The 20954-nt window shown below is 44.0% G+C and overlaps 2 protein-coding genes across 2 annotated transcripts in view; one reads left to right on the top strand and one right to left on the bottom strand.

Annotated features, from left to right (window-relative positions):
- gpx1b (glutathione peroxidase 1b) overlaps positions 1-20954 on the bottom strand; it is a 320730-nt gene that overhangs the window by 217652 nt on the left and 82124 nt on the right. The gene's annotated exons all lie outside the window — the stretch shown is intronic.
- Positions 1441-7855, top strand: LOC310985581 (protein mono-ADP-ribosyltransferase PARP3-like; the record flags this gene model as incomplete). Its single annotated transcript, XM_083971196.1, has 12 exons — positions 1441-1578; positions 1653-1778; positions 2019-2198; positions 2312-2438; positions 3202-3428; positions 3977-4132; positions 4217-4303; positions 4380-4563; positions 4652-4795; positions 5901-6106; positions 6666-6849; positions 7770-7855. 12 exons carry the CDS (start codon positions 1441-1443, stop codon positions 7853-7855), a joined length of 1845 nt encoding a protein of 614 aa, XP_083827322.1.

The raw sequence follows: 20954 nt of genomic DNA, 5'->3' as shown, positions 1-20954 counted from the left end.
AAACTGCCCCGTTTAAGACCTGGACTACACGTATATGGATATTTTTTTAAGCGGATATTTTCGTCTTCGTTTAAAAAAAAAAACTGAGGCAAAACTGAAAACGATCGCCACTGAAGCCTGAAATGCCATGCCTGGCCGGTGGTGGCGATCAGCAAAATGTAAAATACCACAGAAGAAGAACAGTCAAATGATCCAGAAGAAGCAGTCAAACGGCAGATTTTAAACCATGCACTTTTCTGTCATGCATGCACGCTTCTCCTCTCTCTCTCTCTCTCTCGCTCTCTCTGTGTGTGTGTGTGTGTGTGAACGACAATAACGGAGAAACAGAATGAACGGCGGAAAATCTATTTGTGGTGGACGTAATTCAACACGAATAAATGAACGTATGGGAAACACTGCTAAAAGTGCAAAGCAACCGTTTTGCTTCCATGCATGTGCGAACGGCTTGTCGCTAGGCGCTTGACGTCATCCTATCAACACCAGCTCCGTTTAACATCGCTACACGGATCCACTCAATCGGATATTTTTTTATTTCTCCGCTTTTTTATCCGTTTAAAAATATCTCCGTTTATGTGGGTGAATTTGCTGTGTTCGTGTGGCTGAGAGGCCCAACTGACAGAAAAATGCATTTAGGAATATATCGTATTCATGTAGACCAGGCCTTAGCCGAGAGGCTGTTCCCTTCTGTATGTGTAGCCTACAGCCAGAGAGACACTAGTTGTAACCGCAGTGAAAATAAAATATGGCCTGGGACTGAATATTTCGTTGGATAAGGATAAAACGGAAGATACCTCTATGTTTCTCCCTCTCTCTCTATCCCTCTCTCTCTCTCTTTGTGACTTTTGGGCTTTTAACTAATCTGTAGTAATCAAAATGTTTGACTTTCCCCATCAGCTGTGTCGGCGACGCGGTATTGATTTAGTTCGGGAACGTCAGAGACCGTGATAAAACATTAACGTCAGCTCAGAGTTAATCTGGGACTAGAAAATCCTTTCTGTTGCTAGGTTGTTACTAAGGTTCGGATTATTTGCTGTAGAGGTAAACTAGGTTCCATTACACATAGGAGTCTACTGCCGTGACTGATTGTGTTTCAGGTATTTGTCGGACCCCATGTATTCCCATGGAAACGGGAAGTGCACTCGCAAAAACCTTTCAAATTTGAGAGCAAATTGTCCATCTAAATTAATATATTTTGATGATACATTTTATTTTGTTGGTAATAGTTGCATTACCCTTGAGGGCGTGCTTTAACGTAATTTGAGCACTTCAAAGCACACCTTCTCGGGTAATATTGCTTAATTACAGAGCTGTAGAGTCCGAGGCAGCACTGCCACTGACTGGGGAGTGGAGACATGTCTGAGCTTGTCTGGGTCTGGGATCTGGATCTGGATCTGGATCAGGACTGACAGGTCTGTGTGCAGTAGGTTCTTCATCGGGAGCATGGCAACAAAGAGACGTGCTGCTTCCGCGGCCAAGGCCGGGGGGAAGAAGGCCAAGCAGCAGCCGGAGCCGGACTCACCGCGGACCAGAGGACGGAGGACGGTGGACGAGCACTGTGAGCTGTCTGGCTCTGGAAAGGTGAGGGGGGGGAATCCTCATTGACAGATAAAAGTTATTATACTGAAAGACTGTGTGTGCGTTGTCTCCACCAGGTGTACCGAGACTATGACTGCGTGCTCAATCAGACCAACGTTGGACAAAACAATAACAAGTTTTATGTCATTCAAGTTATTCAAGAGAACAACAAGTACTACTCCTGGAACAGATGGGCCAGAGTGGTGAGTTCATCCTGGTCCCTGCAACACACTTAACTTACTTGATTTACATTTTAGACAATTAACCGCTTGCTCTCCACCTGAAAACATCTGTCTGGGACATATTTAGCTGCGCTTTGTGTGTTCTAAAGGGTTTGGTTGAACAAATGTCCTCAGTGGATCCTCAGTAAGTACATGTTAATGTGTTCAGCTCACAGTGGGGTGGGGGTTAGTATCTGGATAACCTGTCTAATTCTGATTCAGGGTGAAAAGGGACAGGGCAAACTCAAGCTGTTTGATAAGGTCGATGGTGCCATCAAGGACTTTGAGAAAAAGTTTAAAGAGAAGACAAAGAACAACTGGAGCAACCGGGAGGCCTTCGTGTCTCACCCTGGGAAATACACCCTGATCGAAGTGGACGGAGACTGGGACTTTGAGTACATGGTGGGTTCAAGTTGCGCTGGAACAGAGAGTTTGAATCATTGGAATCATCCAGAGTATAAATAAGTAGAATGGATATGGTAAAATACCAAACTGTCACTTGTGTGTTCCTGCAGGTGGACAGTTGTGGTAAAGGCAGAGATAATGTCCTGCCCTGCAGCCTGGACAAAGCTACAAGGAACCTCGTCCAGCTCATCTTCAGCAACAACATGTTCCAAGGATCCATGAAGTCTATGAACTTAGGTGGGTGTGTTTCACTGACTTAGACTTAGAGATACTGAACTATTAAGTGCAAACTTAATGGAGGCTTGGGCCGGCCCTGATAACAGATAAACACGGCTGTCGGGCATTTAGAAAAAAGAAAAAAGGAAAGGAAAACAGTGACTACGTGTCAGCCGCCGGCTGTTCCTCTCCAGAACACACAGATGTCCACTCCACCCCTGGTAAAGCTACACTTGCGCTTCGGCATTTTGTGAGCAGAGGCAACGCTGCTCCGACGTCTGCTCCCTCTGTAGCGCGTCGCAGAGCCGCACATACAGAGGCAGCCTCTCGGGAATTACGTCAGAGCTGCAACAAAATACCGGAGTATTCTGTGCAAAGCGCCAGTCAAGTATGTTTAATGGTCCCATGAAAAACAATGAAAACCGGACATTTTCATGAATTTATAAAACCCGCCCGGACGCCCCGTACAGGACATAAAAAATGGACGTGTCCAGGTAAAAGAGGACGTTTGGTCACCCTACTCAGTTGCAGGGTACATGTGCATCTCGTAGCATCGCTTCCTGAACTCTTCTTTGTTCTTCTCTACACAGTCTTATTCCACTATCACAATCTTACAGCGCCCTCACTGGCCATACATTGTAGTGTCTCAATATTACCGTTCCTTTCTGTGTCTGTAAACACATCTGGAAGTAGCTGAGGAAACAGTGAAGGTCTTTTAATGATGGTAAGAACCAGACTAACCGGTGTGGATGTGTATCTGTGTTTGTGTGTATGTGTTATCCAGACATCAAGAAGATGCCTTTGGGTAAACCCAGCAAGCGGCAGATTGCAAAGGGCTTCGAAGTGTTGAAGGAAATCAAAGTAGCCCTGAACCCAAAAAAAAATAGACGAGCTCGTCTGGTGGAACTTTCCTCCAAGTTCTTCACCACGGTGCCGCACAACTTTGGCAGGAACCGACCGCCGGTCATCGACAGCAAGGAGATAGTGGAGAAGAAGAAGGAGATGCTGAATGTGAGGGGTTTCTCATCAGGTTTTTTTCTTCTTTTTTCAGCTTGTCTGCATTGGTTTTCATATTATAACAACACAAAGGGTGTACATTTTTCTCAATTGGGTGTATCTCAATCTCACCTCTGATCTGAGATCTGAGATCACATGGAGTCCACCCATAAAGATGTTCTGCTCAAATTGCCTGATTATGTTCTAAATATTACTGCGCTGGCTCAAACGCTTGTTAGTTACCATAGCAATGGAGACTCACCTCACCTCCCTTCACTGATCAACTATCAGGCTGTGGCAGAGTCACTGGCCAAAAAAAGTGGAATCGATAAGTCGAATCGTTAAGCAGACATGATCCCAAGGAATTGATCCAAGTTGGAACCAGTTCTTGATTCCCACCCCTAAGCTTTAGGCAGATGTTTTTGCTTTGATGAATATTGCAGTAAACAGTAAAGGTGAGAGGGGTCACCCTTATTTTTCTCCCCTCTGCATAGTAAAACTGACTTGACTGTCTGTGATGTTCTGGGTCCTGAAGTCTCTCTGGTTCTACTTGCTCTGTGAAGGTACTCGCTGACATCGAGCTGGCTCAGACTCTAAAGTCGGAGACTAAGAAGGCTCAGGGGGAGATGATAGAGAAAGTCCCTCATCCTCGAGACCAGCAATACCAGTTTCTGGAGTGCAGACTGACTCTGATGGACAAGAACGCAGAGAACTTCAAGGTTGGAACATGTGTCTGAACGGATGTTTTTTCCCGTTCATGTGTTTCTTGTTTCCTCACTTAAACTTGTTCTTGCACATACCAGATCATAGAACAATACTTGAAGGCCACCGCTGATACCTCCTGTCCACCAAAGATTCTCAACGTTTGGGAAGTCGACCGAGAGGCTGAGGTAAGAGCCACAGCCAGTAGTCCTGTTGAATGTACCAGATCCTGGACTCCTGTGATACGCATCCTGCTCTTCACAGGGCGAGCGCTTCGGTCAGAACAACAAGCTGAAGAACCGGCGTCTGCTGTGGCACGGCACCAACATTGCAAGGGTGGCGGCCATCTTGAAGATCGGCCTGATCGTGCCTGAGGAAGAGGATAAAAAACGACGCGTGGGCTGTGGAATCTACTTTGCATCTGAGAACAGTTTGTCTGCAGAATATGGTGAGTCTTCATGAAGACTGGGATCCAAGGAAATAATAATGATAATAAGGGGTTAGAAACATCTCATTTTCCGGCATTTATTTTTTAGTGGTCACGTCTAAAAACACTGGAGTGATGTTTCTGAGTGAGGTGGCTCTCGACAAAGAACACACCATCACCGAGGACGATCCTTTGCTGGATAAAGCTCCAGCAGGCAGCAACAGTGTGGTGGCACGAGGACGAGTGGAGCCAGGTACAACACCTCCTCACATGTGTTCACTCAGTAAAAGCTTCAGATACCACTGAAGGAGCCACATGTCTGGTCTGTGTAAAAGCTCGATCAGTCAGGATAAAGTTTCAGTTGCTTTTCACTAACATTTTTGTTAGTTCAGGGGGTGCTCGGTGATGGAATGGTCTCGAATTGCTGAGCCGCTGATCGCAGGTTGGTCTTCCAACCAAGACAATAGGGGTGGGGGAAAAATTGATTAATGTAAGAATTGCCATTCTTATCCTCTACGATTCTGGATTGATTCATAATCTTCAAAAAACGATTTTTATTCATGTTTGCTCCGTCCCAACACGCGCCCTCACAGGCTTCCGTACATAGCGTTAACCGATTAGTAACGTGAACTGATCATATTTAAATGCTCTATTGAATGTCTGACTAGGCTTGTGTCCATCAGCAATGCGATCATCTCATCAAATTTATGTTTTTTTTTTTTTTGCCGTTAAAGGTGTACAGAAAAGAAAATTGAATTTGAGCCCACTCTGGGTCATAAAATTAGTGTAATAACTCATCTTTCAGACGATGTAGGCCAAATTTTGTGCAAAATTCTATTTTTGATTAAATCCGGGATGAAAGTGTGGTATTTTTTTTGATAATGCAGGCGCACGGATTATACGTCAGCCTGCTCACGATTCACCAGCCACTGATATTGGATCCGTCATCCGTCAATCAAACGTCTGAGACACACACACACACACACACACTGAGCTCAGTCTCGCCCCAAGCTTTGAATATCCCGCCCGCTCGATAACGACCAATCAAATTCGTTTTCCTCACTCGGGTAAACTCGTGTGGCAACTCGTGACAACTCGGCACGACAAACGGCCATTTCTGTACACACCTTTAAACACACGCGTGCGCTACAGCTGTGCAACCACATCCACTGAGCTCTGGATCAGCTGATCGGTGTCAGGTGACGTTAGATCTTCACATTTTGAACTCTTTTCATACAAAGTGCAGCCAAACACCATGCTGAAGAGAGAGGAACAGCTCATTTTGTTTCATATGACACGCTGTGTTATATTCTGCAGCATTGTTTGTTTGGTGAAGTTGTGACCTGTTGTCTTCTCAGATCCATCTAAGGACATCTTCATCACCCTGGATGGCAAGAAGAAGGTCTCTGTCCCTCAGGGTGAACCCATACCGCAGCCTCAGTTTAAAAAGAGCGACTTCCAACAGAGTGAATATCTTATCTACGATGAGAGCCAGTGTCGCCTTCGCTTCCTGATCGAGCTGAAGATGAATAAACCTAAGCAGAAGATGAATAGACCTAAGCAGGTGCTGTGAAGGAGAGATGAGGAGTTTGGCTATGCTCTTTTCTGATCTGCTATTTTGACTTTCTCACTGTTTTTCTTCACAGGAACTCAAGTAGCTTTTCCAATGACTCCAATCCACATCTGCTGGAGGCTATGGCTGACACATGTACCTTTATCATGAATAAAAGTATGTCTTCTACAGGAGGTCTTTCAAATTTATTTAACAAAGGATATGAAAAAACATGCATAAATCCATCTTGATAATGAAAACTGTTGCTATCTCTCAATGACATGTCTGTGCACGGTTGGAAAACCATGAGGCTCCGCGCCATTCAAAACATTAAAGCTATGGTCTGTGTTCCGAAAAATGATAAGAGAAATTTTTAAAAAGCACCTCCTCCCCACACACACACCCCTCAGAGCCTCCTAACAACACGCCCCCCCCCAGAGCAGAGCAACAAGCCTGCTGCCAGCGGAAACCAAACACGGCTTTGAATGCGGAGTAAAATGTCGGATTCACAGTCACAACTTCCACAATAAAACCAAAGATTACCTGTTCAACATAAACTCCGCTGTATCAGCACCGCCGCTGCAGCCTGAGCGGGGTGGCTCGGTGCTGTGGCGCCGCGGAGCCCGGTCTTCCTGCTCCTCTCCCCCAGGCACAGCACCCTGTGCTGGGCTGCACGGCGAGCAGCCTCCCTCCAGCTCTGGAGCTGTGCTGCCAGCACCTGCGGTCCCGTTGCCACCGCTGTGCACCAGCTGCCGGTAATGAGGCAGTGCTAGTTGCTGTCGTCGCCGTAATTACAAGCTTGTTTGTAGCGGAAGCTTCTTGCATCTCCTCTTCCTGGTTCGTCAAATTTGGACGAACCAGGGTCTCTTCAAGAAGCTTCCGCTACAAACAAGCTTGAAATATAGACTTTTTTTTTTTTTTTCGGGACAATTTCTCATGTTGGGGCTTCAATACAAGACGGACATTACATACGAGCAGCATGGAGGTATCTGGATGTTTTTTGGTGTGTCTTTTTGTTACAAAGACAGTTGGTATCCATTTGCAACCGTCATATGGACATGCACTGCTACGCCGAGACCCCCTGTAACTCAGAGAAGCCACGGAGGACTCTGAAACTTCTCCCAGCCCTTAGTCGACATGAGGGGGAGGAGATCATGAGTGAAATTTCAATCTTGGGTGAACTATCGCTTTAACCTCAGTCATAATGAAGGTTCTTGAGAGACTAGTATGCAAACATCTGTCTAGTATTTCACTTGACCCTCACCAATTCGCTTATAGAGCCAATAGAAGTGTGGACGATGTAGTGTCCCTCTGTGTGCATTCCGTCCTCCAACACCTGGAATCCAGCTCCACATATGCCCGTATTCTCTTTATAGATTTCAGTTCCGCATTCAATACTATTGTTCCTGGGGTCAGTCGACCAGCCATGACCCACTTCTATAGGTCTACCATAGAAAGTATACTCACCTTCTCAATGCTTGTCTGGTATGGTCACACAACCTCACAGGACAAGACACGGCTGGAGAAAGTAGTGCGTCGAGCCTCTAGGACTATCGGCTGTAGTAACCTGCCTACACTTACATCACTTTACTCAACAATATCACCAGTAAAACCAACAAAATTATAGCAGATCATTCTCATCCGGCACACCATCTCTTTAATCTCCTCCCATCAGGCAGGAGATACAGAAGCATCAAAAGTAAAACATCACGCTTCAGAGACAGCAAGCTCCAAGCTATTAGACTCATGAACTCACGCTGATTCACACTAAGCACTGCACTTTGCACTTATACTGTGTACAGGATGTTGCTGGGTACTGTTCTTTGTCATTTGTAATTTGCACTGTTCCCTGCATGTGTTTTTCATGTGGTGGTTGTGTTATATGTATTGGAGAGCAAACCAAGACAAATTCCTTGTCACAGGTTGACATGGCAATAAATGAACATAATTAATCTAGGTGGACCCAACACAATGCACAGTGTTAACCCTCTCCTCTGATAATGCACAACTGGGGCAAACTAGCCCCCCAAAGTGTTTCCCCACAACCCCTGCCGAACCAAAATGTCAGCCCTAGTCTTCATGCAGCTTACGGTGGGTATTTACATATGAGAAACCAGTCTGTGAAGCAACCTGCACGCCACACAGGCAGCTCCACAATACCACACGGATGTGCCCCCAAGACAATTGTCTGTAGGCAACTGATTCTAACCACGTTGCCACAACACTACAAAAAAAAAGAAAGAAAGAAGATGTAATGCAAAGGGGAAACGCCATCGCCCAACAGGGAAAACTCTGCACACAGCGCATAAGGGCGTTAAAGGGATAGTTCACCCTAGAATGATATTTCGCTCATTATCTACTCACCCTCATGTTGACTAAGGGCTGGAAGAAGTTTCGGAGCCCACCGTCCCTTCTCTGAGTTACAGGGGGTCTTAGCGTAGCAGTGCATTTCAATGCCATGGTAGCAAAGGGACACCAGAGCTCTTCGTAAAAAAAACACACACAAAAAAACATCCAAATACCTCCATGATGCTCGTATGTAATGTCCGTCTTGTGCTGAAGCCCCAAATTGCGGAATTGTCCCGAAAAAAATTAAATAAGTCCACATTCCAAGCATGTTTGTAGCATTAGCTCCCAGTGTTGTTGTCCGGTCTTCCGCTGCCAGCGCGCATGCGCGATGTTCGCACTGAGACTCGAGTCGGTCTCAGTGCTCTCATGTGCTCTTGCGCATGCGCGCTGGCAGCGGAAGACGGACAACAACACTGGGAGCTAATGCTACAAACATGCTTGGAATGTGGACTTATTTAATTTTTTTCGGGACAATTCCGCAATTTGGGGCTTCAGCACAAGACGGACATTACATACGAGCATCATGGAGGTATTTGGATGTTTTTTTGTGTGTGTTTTTTTTACGAAGAGCTCTGGTGTCCCTTTGCTACCATGGCATTGAAATGCACTGCTACGCTAAGACCCCCTGTAACTCAGAGAAGGGACGGTGGGCTCCGAAACTTCTTCCAGCCCTTAGTCAACATGAGGGTGAGTAGATAATGAGCGAAATATCATTCTAGGGTGAACTATCCCTTTAACACTAAGCTTCTCTTCAGGATCCCCAGCTAATTCTCACAGAAGAAAGGAGAAAACAAACAAAGAAAAATCAATCCGAGCACTAAAGTTTGGTGCACGGCGCATCCCCCCAGATCCACGCACAACCCACAAAAAGAAAAACGTAACCAACGGGGCACAGCACGCCGCAGGGCCCAATCACCTGGTTAGCCATGTGTAACCCCTCTTTGCCTCATGAGGATACAAGTGCTAATGTTTGGTTTCAGTTTCAGTTCACAGGTTGGACCAGTTATCAGAATTCTAGGGTAACGCTCATGGAGCCCAGGGCGGAACATCAACATTGAACACACTCACACAAAATTTAGTTTTCAAGAATATATTCTCTGTCATCAACAAGAACAATATGACAACAATTTTAATTCAATATGAAAAATAACAAACTGCGCGCGAAATAAAAAAAAAATAAAAAACAGTGTTGTGTTCAGTCTGTATTAGGGATGCAACGGTTCTCGGTAAAATACCGAACCGTTCGGTACGGCCTGCACGGTGCAATACGCTCTTGGACCGAGGTATTTCAGATTCAGCTTCCATCAGCTCTTACTGCTTTACAGGCAGCTGTGCCGTGTATGTGTGTGCCTGGTCGTTTAAGGCGAAAGCCCGCCCCCGCGAGTTGATGTCCAATCACTGTTGAGCCTCCAGACACTCACAGTGACTCCCCCCCCCTATCACACTGAAAGTGCAGCTCACACACAGAAGAGGGAAAAAAAAGAAAACAAAACAAACAGGCGGCGGCACCAGCGGTCGCTGATCGTAATCGCGGGGGAAATTAATTAGTTATTAGCGCGATTTAGCACATTTAGCTTTTATTAGAGTTCCATCAGGACTCTGTCCATGCACACTGCATGTGTGTAGTCGCATGTCCGCGTGCCCCGCGCGATAGAGAGGCCGAGGCCGATCAGGAGTTGACTGACAGGGATGAGAGATGGTGAAAGGCTGTTGAAAAAAACACAATAGACTAACTCCTTCTTTCCCAGTGAGAGCAGTACCATTAAAGGGATAGTTCACCCTAGAATGATATTTCGCTCATTATCTACTCACCCTCATGTTGACTAAGGGCTGGAAGAATTATCAGAGTCCTCCGTCCCTTCTCTGAGTTACAGGGGGTCTCGGCGTAGCAGTGCATTTCAATGCAACGGTTGCAAAGGGACACCGGAGCTCTTCGTAAAAAAACACACACAAAAAAACATCCAAATACCTCCATGATGCTCGTATGTAATGTCCGTCTTGTGCTGAAGCCCCAAATTGCGGAATTGTCCCGAAAAAAAATTAAATAAGTCTATATTTTAAGCTTGTTTGTAGCGGAAGCTTCTCGTCTTCTTCTTCTTCTCCTCTTCCTGGTCCGTCCAAATATCGCGTGATTTGCGCCGGCGTCATTGCGGTTAATGCGAATCACGCGATATTTGGACGGACCAGGAAGAGGAGAAGAAGAAGAAGACGAGAAGCTTCCGCTACAAACAAGCTTAAAATATAGACTTATTTAATTTTTTTTCGGGACAATTACGCAATTTGGGGCTTCAGCACAAGACGGACATTACATACGAGCATCATGGAGGTATTTGGATGTTTTTTTGTGTGTGTTTTTTTACGAAGAGCTCCGGTGTCCCTTTGCAACCGTTGCATTGAAATGCACTGCTACGCCGAGACCCCCTGTAACTCAGAGAAGGGACGGTGGACTCTGATAATTCTTCCAGCCCTTAGTCAACATGAGGGTGAGTAGATAATGAGCGAAATATCATTCTAGGGTGAACTATCCCTTTAATGCAAGTAATGCCGTTGCATTAGGGCCCGTGGCCAAAAAAGGCCCGCGGTGAACGGAAAAAAAATAAATAAATAAAATAAATAAAACATATATAAAAAATAAAAAAAAAGTATCAATTGGTGGTATAGGCTACTGTATTAAATCATGTTGTCTTTTACATCATTACTGTAATTCGTTAACGTTATTCTGGATTATGAATATACGCGTGGTCATAGCCGGTGACAGGTGACAGTTCTCCTGTTGTCGGCAGAGCGGCGGCGCAGCGCCGTCCCTGACCGTCTCTCCCTGTCTCTTTCTCTCTGTGTCTCTCTGACGAGCAGTGACATGTTCAGCACCGAGACAGCGGACAGCGCCGTCACTCACTCAGGGCCCCGGTCCAGACGGATACGGCTTTTTTGAATCTGGATAAATACTTTATCAGATCGGCATCGCGTCCAGGCGGACGGCGTTTTCGGGGGGTGAAAACGTTTTTTTTTTAAACGTGTCCCAGAGTGGGAAAATCTGAAAACGCCGCCCCAGCGTATCCGTCTGGACGCCCAAAATTGATTTTTTTTCTGTAACGATGTCATGCCCCCCACCACTCTACCTGTAACCTGAGACACACACACACACACCGCTGCAGCTGCTGCACACTGACAGTCTATGGACGTAACAACAACAGCCGACGCTGCGGCTGAATCGCGTCTGTTTAATCATCAGTGATTACTCTGACACGACTCCCTGTCAACATTTAATCCCATGTCTGAGTTTGAATACAGCGGGGGACTTCCCGTCTTCTTCTCTGTCTTTAGTGTTTATGTGTGTGGCGCTGTAGCGCTCCACACAGGCCTGGAGTAGCCTATATACAGCCTAACACCCCCCCCCCCCCCCCCCCCCCCCCGTTATTATTATAGGGCCCGCAATTTCTTTTTTTGGATTAGGGCCCGTAGCAGACAACTTTCGCCACTGAGTGAGAGACTGTGGCTGCAGCATAGTGACGTCTTCTATGACGGCAATATAGCGCGATCTCTGTTTGAAAGTGGCTTCAGAGTGTTCACCATATGAAAGACTAAAGGAGTGTGCAGAGGGAGGAGCTAGGGGCTGTTCACAGACAGTTCAGGTGTGTGTGTGTGTGTGTGTGTGTGTGTGTGTGTGTGTGAGAGTGAGAGAGATAGAGGGGAGAGCTATATTAGAAATATTAGAAATTATAAACATTATTTTGGGAGAAAAAAAAAGTTCTCTGCACAAAACACATACCGAAACCGTACCGAGAACCGTGGCCAAAAACCGAGGTACGTATTGTACCGTGGGCTACCTGTACCGTTGCACCCCTAGTCTGTATTGTCTTTTCTTTCTTTTGTTATGAGCTCAGTGTTTTTATTTTCGTTGGGGCCCTTTAATCTTTGTGTATCTAACTGTCCTACCACACCGCAGGTTTGGGAGGTAAGTTCAGTTGTCCTGCATTCCTCTGTTCCGGCTCGCCATCTGGTTCTCTGGATCCGTTGATCCAACAGCCTGGTGGCTATCCAGTGCTGGCATCCTCTCTCTAGCGTCGACTACTGGTGTCGCTGATGTCCTCTCTTTCAACATCAAGTGTCACCGAATCACATCCTCTCAAAAAACCTGACCTACAGAACAGGCCACATTCATTCATTTCAGTTAAATTAAATTACTATAGGTCATAAATTCTTAGTTAAAATAAATAATAACATAAATGTGACCTATGAATTTAAATAAACAAAAATATTTATTTATAATAATAAAATATATTATTATTATCACTTTTTTCTTACAGATCTATTTTTTACCAGTGTAAATCAAATGCAAATTCTCAAATAACTCAAATTAAACCTTTTAGCATCTGTTTCAGAGGTAAGGTGTAGCGCTAGCTCTTTAAGGTTGTTACAGCGGTCAAGATGTATAGTTCTGCAAAATAGTAACAAACCACATAGCCATTATAATAAATGTATTTAAATAATAAAGGAATAATAAATGTTTACACAATCAGAGAATATAAGTGTCTTTTCTTTATATGCAACAGTAATGCATGTAAACCAACTGGAGCGCAGGTATAGGTTGACTAGTGGTCAATAGCTCCCTCTCCTGGCGAAGCAGGGTATAAACAAAAGACAACACTCGGCACACATGGCAGCCTACAGCTGATAAATTAACGACCCAAACAACGTGCTGCACACACACAACACTGGGCTACCAGCTCATGAACAATGTAAACACCACGGACCTCCATTACCATCCGGCGGCAGAAAGCACACGAGATTTAGCTATGTGTGCTAGTAAACACAGTATAACACAGTATGAAACGATACTCACTTTGTTCATTCACTTAAACATTTGGAGTGGCACAATAACCCTCTTCAAACAAAAAACTACCGTGTTTCAGGCGAAAAAAATACTATAAAGTCCACAGTGAGCGCAGGTGGGAAAAAAGAGGAAAGGAGAAAAAAAACTCTACTTTTTTCTGTGCGCTCTCACTTCTTCACTGGTGGTGACTTCGAGGCGCTCCTTCACAACAAGAGCACGCTCCTTCAGAATAAGAGCCTTTGATACAGCATCAATTCTTTGGATAAAATGATGAAATAAAGAAATAAAAATGAGTTTCTCCCTTTTTTACCTCACACACAATGCACACTCACGCTACACACCCGATGTGCACACACACACACACGGCTACACACAATGCGCACCCATGCTACACACACACGGCACACACGCGGTACTGCCGATACACGGTGTTCGCAAAATACACACACACACTCACATACACAGGGTAGCTTAGCATTTTGTCTGGATTAACCCCCCCCCCCCCCCCTCCATATTAGCCGTTAGCTTGTCCGTGAGGTCTGTTGTTAGCCGAGTTCAATGCAAATTCAAATAGCCTGCTACCCTAGCGGCTAACGCACGAGGTATCAAATTAGCATTTAGCAGCTAAATTAGCACTGGCGGCTAACACACACAGGTAGTATTACATTAGCGGTTTAGCAGCTAATTTAGCATGGCGGCTAACACCACTTTTACTCGACGCTACTGCCGTCAAAATGCACAATAAACTCACCGCCGAGCTTGTATCATCGGTATCCGCGGGTCATTCCGACATACCGCCACTCCGACATTGACGTCTAATTGTCGTAATGGCGGCACTTCCATTAATTGAAAACGTCCCGACAATTTTTGTTTCCATTGTCGGAATGGCGGTACTTTCCTTTTTTGGAAACGTTCCGCCATTCCGACATAAGGTCATTAAATGTGTAGGTTAATAATGATCACCGCCTCCCTGCCTGCCCATCTCTCTCCTCTAACAGCACTTTGACTCTGGTCAACGCACTTGTCACATCCCATCTCGATTATAAAATGCATTATTATTATTATTATTATTAATATTATTATTATTATTATTATTATTATTATTGGCGCTGTGCTACTTAGTTTGCAGCTGTGGTCGAGAGAGCTAGAGAGTTAATGGAGAGAGGGACCGCTACGCCGGTGAATCAGATCAGTGATGTTGTTTTTAATTGTATCACAGTGGTAGCCTACTTTCAACAGGATCAGTGGTTCTCATGGGGGTCCTGGACCCCTGCTTTGATCTCTCCTGTAGCCTGGCCGGGTCTGGCTCCAAGTTTAATTATAGACAATTTGATCTGCAGACGCACAGAGGCATGCGTAAAACACATATTTTGACTACTTTGTGCTGTTCTTATTTTTTTTAAAGTTACCTTTCGTTTCCTTTGGATTTTTGTGCGTATTATGGAGCCGTCCTCCTGGTCCATGTTTGTAAGCCTTTTTACCAGGAGTAAATTCCCAAAAGTTGCAACAACTTGTAGTGATCCACTGGGTTTTGCCTGGCCAGCTGGGGTAGCCTAGTTGATTTGCAAGTTTGCTCCCCAGGTTTTTTTCATTGTGTATTAGGCCAGGGAAATGATCAATTATCCTTGTGGTTTGCGCACTGGGACGTGCGGACTTTTAATGAATGAATGAATGTTTCTTTTTTGCTGTAAGTTGTGTGCGTAATGCGTAAAAGTGCATTAGTGGGACCGAGGCTTTAATGGCGCATTTCCACTAGCACGGTACGGCACGGCTCGGCGCGCTATTGCGTGTTTCCACTAGCACGCAGTACCTGCAACCGGGTACATTTTTGGTATCACCTCAGCCCTGGTTCCAAGCGAGCCGAAGCGTTACTAAAACGTGACGTCAGCCGACTGCCTTCCACTGATTGGCCGATGAGTGTCGTCACTGGAAGCGACGACCGACAACAGAAATGTTCCTGCTGAAGCCTGAAGCCTGTTATTACCAGATACTTTCTAATATTGAGACTGGCTCTGTTATTACGTGGCTTTATTAAGTTTTAATATTTTTTCATACGAGAAAGTAACTGTTTAGATCCCCATGTGCGGTTAGTTTATCCAAACGACGGCTGTTTAGAAGTTTGCCCCGATGTTTTTCGAGTGTGAAGCTCCAGGTCCGAGCAGCAACCGGTTCATCACAGAGGCAGCAGCCCGGCTCCTGACGTGCTCCGCCGGCCAGCCTACCACCGTCACCCCGAGGAGAACAGACCGCTAATTAACTTCCCCGATGGCTTTTAGAGGTTTACCACTGGCTGGTTAAACTCTTAAATGTTGGTCTCATTGATGAAATCTAACAATTGTGGCTGTAGCAGAAGTTTGTTTGTGGTTAGACAGAAGAGCAGCACTGCCTTGGGGTCTGTACGCACAGAAAACACCACATTTACATCAATAAATAAATGTTTTACAATGAACCAGGTCGATCTCAGAGCTGGTAGACACTCCGGTAAGGCATATTGAATATATAATATATGCCGTTAACGGGACGAGAGCAGTCAAAACGGCGGTTTAAAGCTAGCTACAGCGAGGGTAGGTTAACTTCCTGTTTTCAAAGTAAAAGCACCAATTCTATCGTAATGGCTTTCCTTATGATAAAAGGCAACGGGTATTTTATTTTGTGAAAATAACCGGAAGTGCGTTGCTCACTACGGCTAGCTTTAGTAACGCCGACTTCGTTGAAACAAAATTGTAAACAGCTGGTATTTTGTCAGATTTTCAACACGGTGGGGATCTAAACGACTACTTTCTCGCCTGAAAATGTTTCAAATGTTGCTAAAGTTATATATTTACAGAGTTTAGAGCGTTGCTCGGCGCCGTGTAAATGACGTCACGGCGGTACTAGTGATACTCAGTTGTAATGGAAACACAACCAAACCGAGCCGAGCCGTGCTAGTGGAAATGCGCCATAAGTAGCGACTTTGATTATTGCTTCCCTGGACGCACCAGTAGCGCGAGCCTAGGTCCGCCTGCAGCAGGACTGCGTTGTGCCAGTTCCTCTTATATCCTTATTGTAAGGGAAATTGTTACAAACTGACATCGGAGTGTGTGATTGTAAATGGCGAGACTTTGTGTTTGTTTATTTATTAAGCTTCCACTGACTGTATCACATCTGTACACATGTCTTAAAACATGAAAAAAACAAAACAAAACATACACACATACACCTAACTGCCGCTCGGAGTAACGCACATTTCCTTATGGAAATTAAAGCCTTGTCGGAATGGCGGGACGAAACTGTCGGAATGGCAGGACGTTTGCATGTCGGAATGGTGGTATGTCTGAATGGTGACATGTCTGAATAGTAGAATGTCGGAATGGCGATATGTCGGAGTGGCAGCATGTCGGAATGGCAGCATGTAACCTGTATCATCAACCGAGAACTCTGTGGGTTCGGCTCGCGGTGGATTCTGACCATTTCACTCTGTTTTAAACACTTCTGGATATTTTTTCAGGCAGAGCGTTCCTCATGCAGCCGGACAGTGCGAGCTTCTCCTCCCGTTCTAACTATCTCCCAGAGTGCTGTGCGCAACTGCAACGCGATTGGCCCGTGACGTCATGACGCACTGCTCTCTCTGCTCTGTGCGGCAGCAGTTAACCCTATCCACCTTTTTCCGAACGTCAAAAACGTAAGCCTGTTTTGCCGGTTTTGCTCTTCCAGTGGAATTTTATGTTTACGTTTCCATGGTTTTGTTAGTCGCGGTAAATGCATTGATTTATTTTATTTTTTTTCCAATGAAAATCTGTAAAACGCATGGATCATCAAACCAGCTTTTAACAGTTGATATCACACAAACTGACATCCGTGTTAAAAGCCAGCGTTGATAGATCCATGCGTTTACCACAACTATGACAACGACTGAAAACCATGGAAACGTAAACGTACAATTCCACCAAACCGGCAAAACCGGAAGCCAGTTTTGACCATAGATGACGTTAGGAAACTTGTGGATAAATGCCAGCTGTCTCTCTCATACACTCATTCACACTAAATAAACAGACTTTTACTCTTTTTATTTTAACTTTTGTACAGCTTATGAAGCCTGGGCTACACATGTGCCCCAATAAATCAAACAAAAGATTTAAAACATTAATTCTCCTTCTGCACTTTACACTCTGGTTACAAACATTACATGACACATCCGGTTTCTGCAGCATTGTTTGTTTGGTGAAGTTGTGACCTGTTGCCTTTTCAGATCCATCTAAGGACATCTTCATCACCCTGGATGGCAAGAAGAAGGTCTCTGTTTAATTTGCATCATTATTTACTGTATAAAGTCTATGGTGCCGACAACAATACACCCCAATAGGGCTATTTTTTCCCTTTACTCCTATCACAATGAAACTTTACACAATGAAAGTATCCATGAAATTCATTTTCCAAGAAACTTGTAATACAAAAAATGTTACTTTTCATGTCTACTTTCATTGTGTAAAGTTTCATTGTGGTAGGAGTAAAGGAAAAAAATAAGCCTATTCGGGTGTATTTTGGGCATATTTGATTAGTGTATGGCTCATTTGCATATTAAAATTCATTTTAAAAGAAACTTGTAATAAAAAAAATGTCACATTTCATGGATACTTTCATTGTGTAAAATTTCATTGTGATAAGAGTAAAGGGAAAAAATAGCCCCATTGGGGTGAATTGTTGTCGGCACCATAGACTTTATACAGTAAATAATGATGAGAATTAAACATATTTCCCCAACTCGGATTTCTTAGGACTTTTAGTATGTTGCTCTGGACACCTCATAGAAATGATGTATGGTGAAAAACATTCTGTTACAATTAGTCTGTCGGAAAATGCTATTTTGCCTGGACTATTTGTACTTCTCGCACTGAGACCATCAGACATGCATTTCAGGGGGGGGGGGGCATGAGGTGTTTACACTTCACATTGATTAGAGACAGTCATCAAATGGTGAAACTCTAACAAAGATGATTGATTAAATCACTAATAACCAAAGGGTGTAAATAAATACACAAAGTGGTTACATCCAGTCTGGAGTAAAACCTCCATTGTTTCACAGAGGGGGGGGGGGGGTCTGGCCGTCTTACAGTGGTTGTGCTTTGATGCTCACGTTGCCTCCACAACAAACAGCTCAGCAACGGCTTTTGTTCTTGAGGAAAATGTTCTCTTTTAATATTCATTCAGAGATGATGACCCTCTTGTAGAAGTTTCATTCAGTTACTGAATAGCAGATAACTTTGTGGTTGTTAACAGATTGTTTAGGCTTTTTTTTTTATTTTATTTAACCTTTATTTTACCAGGCAAATTGCTTGAGATAAAAAAATCTCTTTTACGAGCAAGGCCTGGCCAAGAAAGCAGCAACACGATAATATACACACAAAGAAGTGAGGACGAATATGAGAGAGAGAGAAAAGAGAGAAAGAGAGAGAGAGAGAGAAAAGATGAATGACGTCCAGAGTTCTACAGTCCGGCAGGGATATGGGGGGAAGAGAAGGAGGACGGGAGGGCTGTGTGGTACAAGGGGAGGCTGTACCAGGGGATCCTGAAGGAAGAGAGATTATGTTAAATCAGCCAGGGCAGAACAGAACAATGCACAAGAATACACACTAAAAGAACGCTAATCCAGTGATGCTAAAATACTAAACAGTAAAACATTTACACACTCCATGATTTGCCATTAAAAAGCAGTTAAGTCTGGTTTTAAAATCGGAAAGGCTGATGAATGCCTGTAGTTTTAGTGTTTTTTGGAGATTGTTCCAGCCAGAGGGAGCAGAGTACATGAATGCCCTCTTCCCAAACTCAGTACGAGTTCTGGGGACAGAGGCAGATAGAAAGTCCAGAGAGCGCAGTCTGTATGATGAGTTTGATGTGAGAGTGAGGTAGGTGCAGAGGTATGAGGGAAGTAGTCCAATAATTGCTTTATAGATGAAGATGTACCAGTGCAGAAGCCTACGTGCAGACAAAGACAGCCAGCCTACTTTAGCATACAGAGTACAATGATGAGTGAGTGACTTACAGCCGGTAATGTATCTTAAAGCACAATGATAAATGGCATCCAGCATATGCAAAGAAGTAGAGCAGGCATTCATGTACAGTACGTCACCATAATCCAACAAAGGAATAAAAGTAGCTGCAACAAGCCTTTTTTTAGAAACAAAAGAAAAACAAGATTTATTTCTGAAATAAAAGCCCAGTCTCACTTTTAGCTTCTTTACCAGGTTTTCAATGTGAGGTTTAAAAGACAGATTGTCATCAAGGATGATGCCTAGGTATTTAAAAGTAGAAACAGTCTCAATAAGGGTACCTTGAGAAGTGTATAAAGTAGGACGATAATTAGTTTTGTCTCTAGATTTAGTAAAAATCATCATTTTAGTTTTATCTGCATTAAGCACCAATTTCAAGAACCGGAGTTGGGCTTCTATTTCCTTAAAAGCAGCTTGCAAGTGATCTACAGCCATCAGCACAGTGCTTCCAAAACAATAAATCACAGTATCATCGGCATAAAAATGGAAATTTGCATTGTCAACATTTTTCCCCAAATCATTTATATAGATTGTAAAAAGCAGGGGACCGAGCACAGAGCCTTGTGGCACCCCCTTATGGACAGCCAGGGTATCAGAGGAGTAGCCATCAACTTTAACACATTGAGCCCTGTCTGATAGATAGTTAGAAAACCAACTAACAGCAGAATCAGAGAGTCCTATATTAGCTAATCTATGCAGCAAAACATTATGGTCCACAGTATCAAAGGCCTTAGAGAAATCAATAAAAAGGGAAGCACAATGTTGTTTGCTATCCAGGGCCATAAAAATATCATTAACTACTTTCGTAGCAGCAGTGACTGTACTATGTGATTTTCTAAAACCAGATTGATAGCATGATAAAATTTCATTACTACACAAAAAATCCTTCAACTGATCACTTACCAGGTTTTCTAAAATCTTGGCTAAGGGTGACAAATTTGAGATAGGCCTGTAATTATTAAGGCTCGAGGGTTCACCGCCTTTTATGAGGGGGAGAACGTGAGCCATTTTCCAGGTGTTAGGGATTTTCTTACTAGTTAGAGTTAAGTTAAAAATGTAGGTTAAAGGTTCGGCTATAAAGTCCGCAGCAAATTTTAAAAAATAAACAGCAATGTTATCTGGCCCCGCTGGTTTTTTAAAATCTAATTTTGTAAGGGCTTTATGCACCTCAGCAATAGTGAAAGGCCTAAAGTTGAATTTAGTATCCAAGGGAGTCTCAGCATTACTAAGTGGAGCCTGGGCTGCAGTGGGGGACATAACTTCTTTGTCAAAAAGAAAACCAGATGACACAAAATGCTTATTAAAACAATTGAGCATCTCAGCTTTGTCATAGATAGTGGCCGATTCAGACACAATACAAGTTGGGAGACTAGAGGAGTTCTTTGGAGATAAAGATTTAATAGTCCGCCAGAATTTCTGAGGGTTATTTAAATTTTTGGCTGTTAGAGCAAGATAATAGTTCGATTTGGCCTTCTTAACTAAGGTAGTACATTTATTCCTTAAGCATCTAAAAGTGGTCCAGTGAGCTTCCACATTTGACTTTCTTGCTTTTGCCCAATAATAGTTTCTCTCATGAATTAAACTAGCCAACTCGTCAGAGAACCACGGATTTTCCCTGCCCTTTACCCTATACCTTTTGTAGGGGGCATGT

This window comes from Trachurus trachurus (genome assembly GCF_905171665.1).
Source record: "Trachurus trachurus genome assembly, chromosome: 5".
NCBI lineage: Eukaryota > Metazoa > Chordata > Actinopteri > Carangiformes > Carangidae > Trachurus > Trachurus trachurus.
The sequence above is the reverse complement of the archived record's forward strand: the minus strand, read 5'-3'. Positions and strand labels throughout refer to the sequence as shown.